Raw genomic sequence first — 12590 nt, forward strand, 5'->3', positions numbered from 1 at the left:
ATGGACACAGGGAAAACTCAAATCGATAGGCCTAGTTCCATAGCAATTATTAGTATGCATGTCTGGAGTAATCTGCCATCTTGTAAGATGACGGTACCTGGGACAGCTCAGAAGCCCCAGTCTGGCAGAGCAAACTCTGCTGCATTCACTACAGAGGGAGGCGATGGGCTGAGGAGGTGTACAGCTCACTGGCCTCTTTGTTCTGGGGTCCTCATCACTCAGCTAAGCCTTTTGTTTCTACTTGCATCTTCCACAGCCTTTCCAAAGTGCCAGCTTCCAGAGATGACAGACATCAGCGACTGTCTTCCAGTTGTCAGCATCCCGCACCGTGACATTTGTCTTCCAGGCACTGACGGTCAAACTCTTCACAGGGGTGAGAGGTTATCTATTTGCTGGTGAAGGAACTCTTGTGAAGCATCGTCCGCGCAGAGCGACTTTCGGATGGGGACGTGGCACACCTCGGTCATCAATGTCAAGCAAGCACCTTTTCTTGTGAGCGTGCCCTGCTGCTCTGCAGCCAAACCCCCAGCCATGGGCAAACAGCTTCATTGCATTGTGGACACTCAGCCACAGTTGAAAGCTAATGGAGTGCACAATGTAAAAATAGACCGGAACTGACTCTGAAGGCAAACTGATCTCTATATTTGGGCTTTTGATAGAGGAAATGCAGCAAAGGTTCACCAAACTAACCCTTTGGGATGTTGGGGCTGATTTGAGAGGAGACTTTGAAGAAACTAAACCTACATTAGAATCATAGAATCCCTGCAGTGCAGATAGAGGCCATCCAACCCTCCGAGGAGAATCCCACCCAGATTCACTCCATCCGTAACCCTGGCTTAACCATGGCTACTCCATCTAGTCTGCACATAACTGGACATTACAGGACAATTTAGCATGACCAATCCATCTAACACCTGCATCTTTGGACTGTGGGAGGAAACCCACGCAGACACAGGGAGAATGTGCAAACTCCAAACGGTCACCCAAGGGTGGGATCAAACCCAGCTGAGAGGCAGCAGTGCTAACCACTGAGCCATTGTGCCATCCTAATGTTCTCCAGAGTTTCAAAGGGTGAGAGGTGATCTCACTGAAACCTATAATACTCTTGCAGGGCATGGCAGGGTGGTTGTCAACAGGATATTTCATCGCTTTAAATTGAGGGGTGATAGAAATATGGACAGATGTCAGAGGTAGTTTCTTTATTCAGAGAATAGTTGGGATGTGGAATGCCCTGTCTGCAGCAGTAGTAGACTTGCCAACTTTTAAGGGCATTTAAAGGTTCATTGGCTAAACATATGGATGAAAATGGAATAGTTAAATGGGCTTCAGATTGCTTCCACAAGCTGGCGCAACATCGAGGGCTGAAGGGCCTGTACTGTGCTGCAATGTTCTATGTTCTATGTAGTTGGTGAGCCTAGAACCTGGGCATGTAGTCTTAGAATAAGGGGTTGGCCAATTCGGACCGAGATAGGGAGCAATTTCTCACTCATGGGGTGGTGAATCTCTGCAACACTAGAGGGCTGCACAAATACAATAATTGAACATGCTCTGGACAGGACACGACCAACATGTGGGGATACAGTGATGGTCGGGAGAAGTAGATGGTCAGTCATGATCTTTTCGAATGACGGACTGACTCGAGGAGTCTAGCCTACTCCTGCTCCCACCTCAACTTTCAGGCAGCTCCCATAAACAAGCTGGTGGAAAGCACAGAGCTTTCTATTCCCCAGGACTCAAGCCATGGGGTCAAGAGCAGGACACTGACATTTGGACAGATAGATTCCATAAATGTTGTCCAGGTTTTCTTTTGGGGTGGTGGGGTGGTGGGGTGGGGGGGGTCCGGTTTCATACAGAGTGATAAACAACACAGGAGACAGCAGCTACATGTGAAACGCCAACTTGACTGGCATAGAGGTTGGGTGCTTTGAGCTGTCTCAAAGCCATCCTTCCCCACTGGTCGCCCACCATCGCTTCAGTAACATTGCTGACCCATCAAGATCCGGCTGCTTCAAAGGGCGATTGAAGCTTCAGGTTTTACTCAGCAGTGGACGGAATGCATCGCACCCAGGCAGGCAAACAAACAAAAAGACAGGCGATGCCAACTCTTTGGCTGGCAAGCTGGAACATCAGGGCGATGTACACAGGATTGAACAGGAAACTTGCAGCTGGTCAAAAACACACATCAGGACAGCCAATATCAACAGGGGCTGAACACTGACAGAGAATGCATACAATCCCGTAGTAAACAAGACATTCTTCTGAAGTGTTGTCATGGTCATAATGTGGGAAAATGCAGTGGATAATTTGTATAAAGCATGATCCCGCAAGCCACAAAGAGATAGGCGATCTGTATCTATAGGATTATGCACTGGTCAGGGCACCAGCAAAGATTCCCCACTCTTCTTCAAAACATAACCAAGGGACCTTCGGCACCTAATTGAAAGGGCCCAAAACTGATTCCAATTTATCTTCAGTGATATCACCTGCAAAATATTGGCCAAGCCCAATAAAGCTGGGGACGTGCTTCACAGAGATCTTACCCTCCAAATCTGGAGACCACTCTGTCATGATCCTGACTGATAAGTCAATTTCCAGTCAGAGACTTTGCATCCAGGCAGCTGAATGACATTCCATAGAGGATGTGGAGGAAGAAATACAGGAAAGGTGGTCCTGAAAATTTAGATGAGGGACATCCACCTTTTAGCATTATACCTTGTGAGTACTAGAACTAATAATTTGCAATATTTGTTGCACATCCCTGACAGCCTTGATTAATTGCTGTTAATTCAAAGTACTCACACATGGTAGAGAGGGTGTTCTGTTTGAAACTTGAAGGTAACTCCCCCACTGTTTGTTGTACTCAGTATGGGCTGTATCTGCAGGACTTGTGACTGGGAGTGGCAAGCATAGAGTGCATCTGACAAAGATAAACAACTTCAGAGGTTACAAGAGAGCATTTATTTTTATTTGTTAGTTTTATTGCAACAGTTAAACAGATTAACAACCAAGGTTCTAGGTAATATTTCTGCCCCCACAGCTAGTTAAACACATCAAAATCCAGGAAACAAAGCACATCACCTTTATTTAGCTTTATTTAGTAGTGTAGTGATTGGAATCATGACCAGGCAAATCTCAATGACTATGAGATTCTTCCTGACCATGGTTCCAATCACAAGTAGCCAATGTGATTTTGTATTTAAAAGCTATCCCCTCTTTTCCTGTCTTAATCACTTCACTGTTCTAATTCTAGCCTCCTGTACATTGTGAATGCTATCATTTCACTAAATGATAGTCTACTGCCTGGGCCTAAGGTTTGGAGTTCCCTTCTTAAACCATCCCATCCCTAGCTCACCCTTTACAACCTTCCTTGAACCAACCTCTTCGATGAATACTCTGGTTGCTTCTCCCAATATCTTCTTGAGTAGCTCAGTGCCAATTTTTGCTGTAATGCTCCTTGTTATGCACCTTGGGTCATTTTTACGATGCTAAAGGAGCTTTAGAAATTCAGTCTATTGTTGTTGGAACTCCCCTTTGTTGAAAAGCTCTGTCAATGACTCAGTATAGTTAAAAGAATAGAAAGAGGTAATAAGAATAGCGGTGCCAAATTTCTGATGATGGCTTGCCAACAAGGAACCTTTCCAGTTGGCAATGGTAGCCATACTGTCGTAAGCCGTCAGTTCATTCATATGTGTGGAGAGTCAAGATAATACTTAGAATCTAGCTGAAAAGGGAGACCCCTAGCCAAAGCTTTTGTCTTGCATTCATCAGGACAAACACAAGAATGCCAAATTTCAAGCAGTCAGGATTTTTACTACCTGAGAGAAAAAAAAGAGTGCTGATTAGTTGCCATTAGCACAACAGGTCAGGCAACATCCAAGGAGCAGGAGAATCGATGTTTCGGAAATTCCTGATAAAGCGCTTATGCCCGAAATGTCGACTCTCCTGCTCCTCGGATGCTGACTGATCTGCTGTGCTTTTCCAGCACTACACTCGACTCTGATCTCCAGCATCTGCACTTTCTCCTGATTAGTTGCAATGTCAACTCTGATTAGTCAAGGTGTTGTGATGGAAAAAGCAATAGAGAACTAAGACCCTCTAAGCTCCTGTGTGACTCAGGAAAGGTGCAAGGCTTGAACTTATTCTTTTTGTTTACGGACATGGTGCTCCCATTCCAGCAATCATAAATATTGAGCGCTACTAAATCTTAAGTTGGTATGACTCTATGACTATGGTTGTTATTCTGGCTATTAGCACACTTGGGATTGGCCAGCCAGTGCTGCTCAATTATAGAATCATCTTGAATCAATCAAGCTTATGACATGGCTCATTTACACACGCTACAAGTGGTAGCCATAAATTCAAAAACACCTGTTAGCTGCACACCAAAAGGGTGTTGAATCCTGGCACCTTTCTTCATCAGCCAGAGGCTTGGGAAGCCTATACTGGAGCCTCAGCAGTTTTTCCTAAGGCAATGCCCTCAGCCACACTGAATCCAGCACCCTCTTTTCCTGTTGCGATCATTTGAAACTTTGCAATTCTTGCATTCCTCCTGTTGAGCGCAAAACAAAAAGAGGCCTCAGAAAGCTGTTTCACTCCGCAGGCTGGAGACAGTGACACACCCGTCACCATCCTGCCATTGCTAGCATTTTACTGCCGAGTGGTGATAGGAGGTGGAGGGGCCCAGAGAGACTGCCAGGTTTGCCCTAAGGTGACAGCCTTAGCAAACTTGACAACCTTCACCTGCATTCGAGACCAGCCCCATCACCACTCCTGCCAACCTTTCTGGGGGCAGACTGACTGGCCCTGACAAGGCCAACCCCACTCACCTCCTTTCTGACTTTGCTGTTCCTGACTGGCTGCAGTTCCAGTGGTGGCCACCACTCCCGGTGCTGCTGCTGAGACAGAACAGATCTCACCCTTTCATTTGACTCAATTTCTTTTATTGATTTATCAGCGCAGAGATACTTACTAACACAGGGCTAGAGTGAAGTCAGGATATATATGCCTTTATTGTAATAAAATTGCTTCCCAATAAAAATCAGGTTGGAAGTGACTCAGACTGGTTTGCTCCTGACTCCCTGGCCAGGAGACACATAAATCCCTCACTGTTGTCTCCATTTCTCTTTCCACCAATGCTAAGCGCTCTCTGAAATGGTTCGGTTTCGACTTCAGATTTCCAGCATCTGACTTTTTTTATGTAATTTCTTTTCTTCAGTCTTTATTTTGTCAGCATGACTTTAAGAGCACTGTGACACTGCAAAAGAATGGAATTTACCAGAAAGTGCAGTACATTTCATCATTCCTAAGTGAAAGATGTGAGATGTTAATGTAGCACAGAGATTATATTCCTGGACAAGAAACCGGGATTAATAATCAATGAAGACTTAAAATGAAATGTCATCCAAGGCAGCTGGAAAATTTAAACACAACCAACTAAAATAAGTGTAATTAAAAAGCTACATAGCTTAAATGACTATAAATTTGCCACACTTGCACTAATATTCCATCTGGTTCCTTTCGGAACTTCTCTGTCTACTGACTGGCCTGAAATGTGTCTGGTCCCACAGCAATGTCATTGACTCTAAAACAGCCAAGCAAGCGACTCAGTTGTATAAAAAATTGTTACAAAAATAACTATGACTTAGAGGGTCTGAGCAGCTCTGGTCTGAGTGGGAGACAAGAGGCCAACACAGTTGAACCAAAAAGGATGAATTTCTAACCAATCATACATCTGTTTTAAATATTTCCATTTCACAGGGAGACAGTGAGATGAAGTTACAAACAGGTTCCTTCACACCTGCAGATGTGGACTCAGCCATGTCCTGCCCAGCTCACACAGTGACTCACTTTAACTTTTGTAATCTATCACGTACTCAGGGTAGATCTGGTGTTTCTCAAAGATGACGAATATCGAGGGGTTGGAGACGTCGTTAACACAGCTGTCGTAATAGCTGGACTTTGAGCCGTCTCTTAAGGGTGGCCGGAGGTAACTGGAATCTCCTTTCACAAACTGCCCCACCAAAACCCGAGCAACAAACATGGTCATTGCTCCTTGTCTTGGTTGACAGTAATTATGGGAATAGGACGCATCTCGAGCGAAGTAGGTTCCTGAAGAAAGAAAGCAGATACATTTAAAAGGCGTGCCTCAGGAGCCAAGCCTCGGTATAACCAATAAAGTCCCTTTTCCAAATGTCATCGTTGCTATCAGGTCAGAAATGCTGCAGTCAATTTGTGCTCAGGAGATTCCCACAAACAGCAGTGAGATAAAGAGTGAATGGTCTGTTTTTGTGATGTTGGTTGCAGAATTAAGTACAGAGGAACATCGATTATCTGGCATTCAATTAACCGAAGTTTGGATTATCTGAACAAGATCGCAAGGTCCCAATGTTTGGCTTACTATGGTGTCCGGCATTTGATTATCTGGAATTTGACTAACCGACCGAAATACACCCCCCCCCCCCCCCCACTTGTGTCCTTCAAGGTTCCTCTGTATTGGCCTGGACAGTAGAGAAGAGCTTTCCCTTGCCCATCTTTTGATCAGGGATCTTTGTTGTTGACCTGAAAGCAGACCTCCCCCACTTTAACATTTAATTTAAAGACAGCACCTACGCCAGTATGGCACTCCCTCAGTAATGCAGTACTGGAGAATCAGCATGGGCTTTTGAGGTTGAGTCTGAGAATACCTTGAGCCCACTATCTTCTGACTCTGAGGTGTGAGAGCCTACCCACGGAGCCACACTCGCGGCAACATACGACAGCCACAAAGACAACTGCTTTGTGAATGTGCAGGTACCTCTTCCGTAGGCGGTTCCATGAACTCCACAGATCCTCCAGTCAAAGTTCTGCTGGCAGATGGCCTCAATAAATTTGGGATCCGTGCCATGGAAAAGCTGCTTCTCAACCACATCTGCACCACCACTGGCCTTTGTCATCTGCTCCTTCTGCCTGTCTCAGAAGTACAAGAACAAGATCATACTAACATACAAAAAAGGAGCAGAAACAGGCCATTCAACCCCTCAAGACAGCTCCGCCATTCTTTAAGCCCGTGGCCGATCTGTTTGTGTTTCAAATCCCACATTTACCCCAACGACCCTCAACTCCCTTTCCTCGGAAGGAACAACCTACTTGCAGCTAAAAAGAAATGCAACAATCACAGTTTCACCACCTTCTGAAGCAGAGTCCTGAATCCTCAAAAGCAAAACATTTCTCCTCACCTCTGTCCTACAAGGGTGATCCATGATTTTAAAATGGTGCTTTCTTGTTCTGGAGGAGGAGAGGGTTGTTGGGGGCCAGAGGAGAAGTGGGAGAAGAGGAAGAGTCAGTGAGGAAGCTGCACTTGAGGAACATGGAACTCAGGGAGGTGAGGGGCTCAGGAGAGTGGGTGAGGAGAATTTGAGAGACGGGAGTGTCAGAGGCATAGTGGGGAGTAGAAGGCAGGTTGGGGAGGAATATGGAGTGAGGTTGGGATGTGGAGTCGAGGAAGGAGGATACATTTCCCTTGTTGTTAAGATTCACAGGAACAGCCCCTTAGCTTAATTATCCTGCAACAAGGAGACTCTTCCTTCTGTAGCCTCCCCCAGCCACCTCCAAAACACATACAAACTCCCACCCCACAAACGTGTGCACACACATACACACTTTCCCTCACAAATGCACACGCGCGCGCACACACACACACTCCCCCCATAAATGCATGCAAACACATACACACTCCCCCCAGCAAATGCACACACATACACACTCCCCCCCTCGTAAATGAGCACACATACATGCTCCCCCTCTGCAAATGCTTGTGCACGCACACATCCCTCCGCCAAAAACAGGTGCACGCACACACACTCATTCCCCCCCTCAAACGCGCACACAAGTTCCCACCCACAAACATGTGCGTGCACACTCCACTGCAAATACGCACACACCCCCCGGAAACATGTGCACACACACACACTCCCCCCCAACAAACGTGCATCTACATCCCCCTGCACAAGCACATGCGTACACACCCTCCCTGCAAATGCGTGTGCACAACCCCCTGCAAATGCACGCTCATACATATTCCCACACAAACACATGCACACACCCACACTCCTGCAAATGCATAAGCGTGCGCACATACCCCACTCGCCCCCAAACACCCCCCCACACAGACCCAAATGCGCATGCACTCTAACACACACACGCACTTAAACTCGCACACATACCCAAACACACACATATTTACACACCAACACAGACCGTCTCACTGCTGCAGCACAGATAAGAAGAAGACAGATACTTAAGAAAAAATCTCTTACAAACCATTGAAAGACTTCCCAAAGAGCCAGATTTTGGACTCGCTCAATTTTCTGGATGACACTGTTTCTCATTGTCCGCTGAAAGAGGGTCTGCACCTGTTTATATTCCTCTGAAGACTCAAGCACTCGAACAAGCTGCAGACAGAATCAGAGATCAGAGTCTCAGAGCACAGGGGACAGAGCACCCTTAAATACAGCAAACATTGAAATGTTACTACAGATTAGCCTCAGTTGGTATCCATTAAGTTGCTGTGCGTATAAACATTTAAATTTTTCCTGATGTTAATCTTCTCAGGTTTGTGCTGTGCCTCCCTCAGTGAGACGACCATGCTACTGATTTAATGTGGTTTCACTCTGACCCTGAATCAGCCAGCTTGCCTTATCTAGCCTTGATTACGCATTGACATACCTATAACCGCTTTTCCTTGTCAGTGTCCAGTAATACACCTGCCCCGACGTATCCAAAACTCGAACCCAACCAACACACACCCAGGATCTCTGCACTGCTCCAATTCTGACTCCTGTGCTTCTTCCCCTTCCTTCAATGCTGTGGAGTGGCTATGCCTACAGTCCCAGATCCTAAGCTCTGGACTCCTTCTGTGAACCTCTCTCCTCATTTTCCAAACTTTAGAATTGATCTCTTTTGACTAAGCTATTGGTCACCTGCCCTCGTATTTCCTTACATGGCTTGATATCAAAAATCTTGTTTGTTTCTGGCAAGCACACTGGGTCATTATAGCACAGTAAAAATGCAAGGTTAATGCAAGTGTTGCCATCCACTGCCTAGATCCTATTCCTGCTTTCTTACTTCTGGTGTCCCCATGTCACTTTGGATCCAAATCTAGACCCTTTTATGGCCTCCACTCCATCCTTGCACATCAAACTCTTCCAGCTCTAGACTTTAACTAGTATTGCCCAGCCATCCTGTTTTATTGTGTGGTTTGAGAATCAAGATGGATTTATCAAGGAGAAGGCTAAGTAAAGAACCATCTTTAGACTTAGACTTCAAAGAAACACATTTATTAAACTTCATACTAAATACTGTTATACACAATAATCGTTGATATCCCAGGGTTGATCTTTAACACTCATCTCCCAAACACACATCTTCTTTATTTGCACACGTCTGTGTGCTAATGTGAGTCTTCCAGACTGTCCCATTCTAATGTGATTCTTCTAGAGTGTCCTAACTCTGCCCACATTGTGCCATTTAGATGCGGTGAGGTGCAGCTGCATGACATCATCATTATATTGCTCCAAAGTCCTGAAGCCCTTGCACTGCACTTCCAATTTCTGAAGTCTCATCTACCTGAGTTCACTTCCTTACACCACGTCGCTCCACCTTGTAAACCTAGCTCTTAGAGCGTCAATGAGCACCTTTCCTGCTACAGACCCCATCCTCAGTTAGAAGGCGATAGATGCACACCATTTTAGAAACTGTAGGTGTGGCTTTTACGATGAGGCACTCACCCGAAATTTCCACTAGTTGCTCAAGCGGCTATGAAAGTAATTTGACTGATGAGACCTCTGTATTTTGATAATCTAATTTTGGGGTGAGTGAACAACATTTCTTCATTCAGAGAATGAGTAAACTGCAAGAAGTAACTATAATGTTAAAAGAGGACAGATTGGGAACAAATTAATAGCATCTTAAGAAACAAATGTGCATAAGTTAAAGAGAAATTAATGGCACTAATTCCAAGGAGATTGTATGAATTTAGTGAGTGATTAAGTGAATTTTATAAGTGAATAAATAGAATTCAAGTATTTAACAGGTAGAACTGAAGAGCTAATGTGAAGAAGTCTAAGGAATAATGGATGAGTAGAATTTAAGATGCGTCTAATTTACTAGAGTATAGGTCAAATTTGACATAACCTGAATAATTTAAGGATTAAATTTAAGGATTAGTTAATAAATTTTAGTATTTGAATGATCTCAGGGGAGAATTACCAAATGATAATCATATTTTGTGACTATTTAGTGATTTTGACGGTGGCAGAAGCTCAGTTACATTAAGAGGGTCCTCTCCTTTAAAGTAGTTGAGCCAAGAGTTTGGTATAACAACACTTGGTATACCATAGTGTGTCTCAGGCAAAACAATACCATAATCACATTGGCAGCTGAGTGAGTCTACCTTATATTCTATGTCCACATCAAGTGATTTATCCCAGTTGGCTGGAATGGATTTTCCTCGAGTGCTACCTGACTGTCCAGGTTTTCCTTGGCTGGAAAAAGAAAAGGTACATTCAGGGATCACCTTCTGGACATTAAAGATGATTCACTTCAAGCTCAATTATCCATCAATGATAGTCAACCCACCATCAACCCACCCTTTGATGCCATGATTACAAACAGTGGGCACAAATCATTCCAGTGACCCGAGCACAGTAACTACACTTATGATCCAGTGCAGTGCGATGCTCTCAGAGACAAGACGTTAAACAAAGAACCTCTCTGACCTCTCAGGTGCACACTGGCATTCCCACAACCCCTATTCCAAGGAACAGGGCACCTCTTTCCGGTTTCTTTTTAATCCTTTGGAAGGTGTAACTTTTTTTTTTTAAAAAGGTTGATGTTCACACAGTCTTGGATGTGCTCATACAAGGGACAGGAGAAAGTGAGGACTGCAGATGCTGAAGATCAGAGTCGAGAGGGTGGTGCTGGAAAAGCACAGCTGGTCAGGCAGCATCTGAGGAGCAGGAGAATCGACGTTTTGGGCATAAGCGCTTCATCAGGAGTGAGGCTTGTGGGTCAGGGCTGAGAGATAAATGGGAGTCAGTGGGGTTGGGGATGGTAGCTGGGAATGTAATAGAGAGACATACAAGGGTCACATAAGGTCGGCATGCAAGCCCAGCAAACAATTAGGAAGAAAAATGATCTGTTGGCCTTTGTTGCAAGGGGGCTGGCGTACAGGAGGAAATATGTCTTGCCACAATTGTACAGTGCCCTGGAGTGACCACACTCAGAGGACAGTGTTCAGGGTTAGTCTCCATACTCAGGGAAGGAGACAGTATAGTGAAGTACAGAGAAACATTGATTATCTGAATACCAATTATCTGAAAGAGATCTGGAGGTCCCAATAGAAACATTACATCAAAGACGTGTTTCCAACAGTGATCTCATCTTTTGTTTACAGTGATTAAACAGACACCATCTCCAAATGACTGACCTCCCGTGCTGACTCTCTCCCCACACTTTCCCTGGAGTTCCACAGAGGGGTGTACCCTAAACTAACCCCCCCTTCCCCAGATAATCTAAACAACATTGTCATGTACAGGGCAGAGGTGGAACCTGTCAAAAAGGTACAGTACAGTAAAGGGTTGTGTGTGGGCACGTACTGTTTGGAGACTTACCCCACAAAGACAGCAGCAGTGTTGTTGTTGTTGTTAGTGTACAGTCCGGCTGTCCCAGAGAGATCGCAGGGGTGGACAGGGGTGGGGATGGGAGGTGTTAGATGGGGTTGGGGTGGGGCGGGGTGGTGTCAGGGGGTGGGGAGCGATGTCAGGTGGGGTTGGGGGGCAGTGTCGAATGGGTTTGGGGGCGGGGGGGGCGGTCTCGGGGAGGGCAAGGGGTAGGTGTTAGGGGGATGTTAGGCGGTGTTGGGGCGGGGTCTCACACGCTGTGCGCTGCTGCAGTCTCCTGAACGGGGAGTAGACTTTTAAAACCCCGAGGCCCAGAGGAAAGGCATTTAATCGATGAACCGCATAATTGATTATCTGAACGAAACAGTGCCCGACCATCTCGTTCGGATAATCGAGGTTCCCCTGTACACTGAACTGGTCCTGGGACATGAGAGGGGTTCACCTATACTGACAGTCTAAGTAAATTGGCCCTATATTTTCTGGAATTCAGAAGAATGACAGGTGATCTCATTGAGATGGACTAGATCCTAAGGGTACTTGACAGGGTAGATGCTGAGGGACTGTTTCCACTGGTCAGAGAATCTAAAACATAGAGGCACAGACCCCAGGTGATGGGGTTGATCATTTAGAACTGAGATGAAGAGAGATTTCTTCACTCAATCTTTGGAATTCTCGACCTCAAAGGGCTGTGGATGTTTAGTCGCTGAATACATTTAAATCTGGGATTGAAGAGTTTTTGTTCTCTTGGGGGACTGAGAGATATGGGGAGCTTTCAGGAAAGTGGAGTTGAAGCCAGTGATCAGCCACGATCGTGGTGAGCAGGCTCAAAAGGGCCAAATGTCTACACCTGCTCCTATTTCTTGTACTCTCGTGTATTCTACACAACATTTTTGTCCCCAACCCTGACAAAAAAATTACCTATTCAGTGTCACA

At 45.4% G+C, this 12590-nt stretch overlaps 1 protein-coding gene across 1 annotated transcript in view; it reads right to left on the minus strand.

Moving 5' to 3' along the window:
• Positions 1-2939: 2939 nt before the first annotated feature.
• Positions 2940-12590, minus strand: part of LOC140481871 (protein mono-ADP-ribosyltransferase PARP12-like) — a 35914-nt gene continuing 26263 nt past the window's right edge. Inside the window, exons 9-12 of the mRNA XM_072578461.1 lie at positions 10430-10520; positions 8299-8429; positions 6794-6945; positions 2940-6108 (exon numbers count right to left, since the gene is read on the minus strand). Coding sequence (XP_072434562.1) covers positions 5849-6108; positions 6794-6945; positions 8299-8429; positions 10430-10520 — 634 coding nt within the window. The 3' untranslated portion in view covers positions 2940-5848. The remainder of the gene's footprint in view (positions 6109-6793; positions 6946-8298; positions 8430-10429; positions 10521-12590) is intronic.

Source organism: Chiloscyllium punctatum, chromosome 10 (assembly GCF_047496795.1).
Source record: "Chiloscyllium punctatum isolate Juve2018m chromosome 10, sChiPun1.3, whole genome shotgun sequence".
Classification (NCBI taxonomy): domain Eukaryota; kingdom Metazoa; phylum Chordata; class Chondrichthyes; order Orectolobiformes; family Hemiscylliidae; genus Chiloscyllium; species Chiloscyllium punctatum.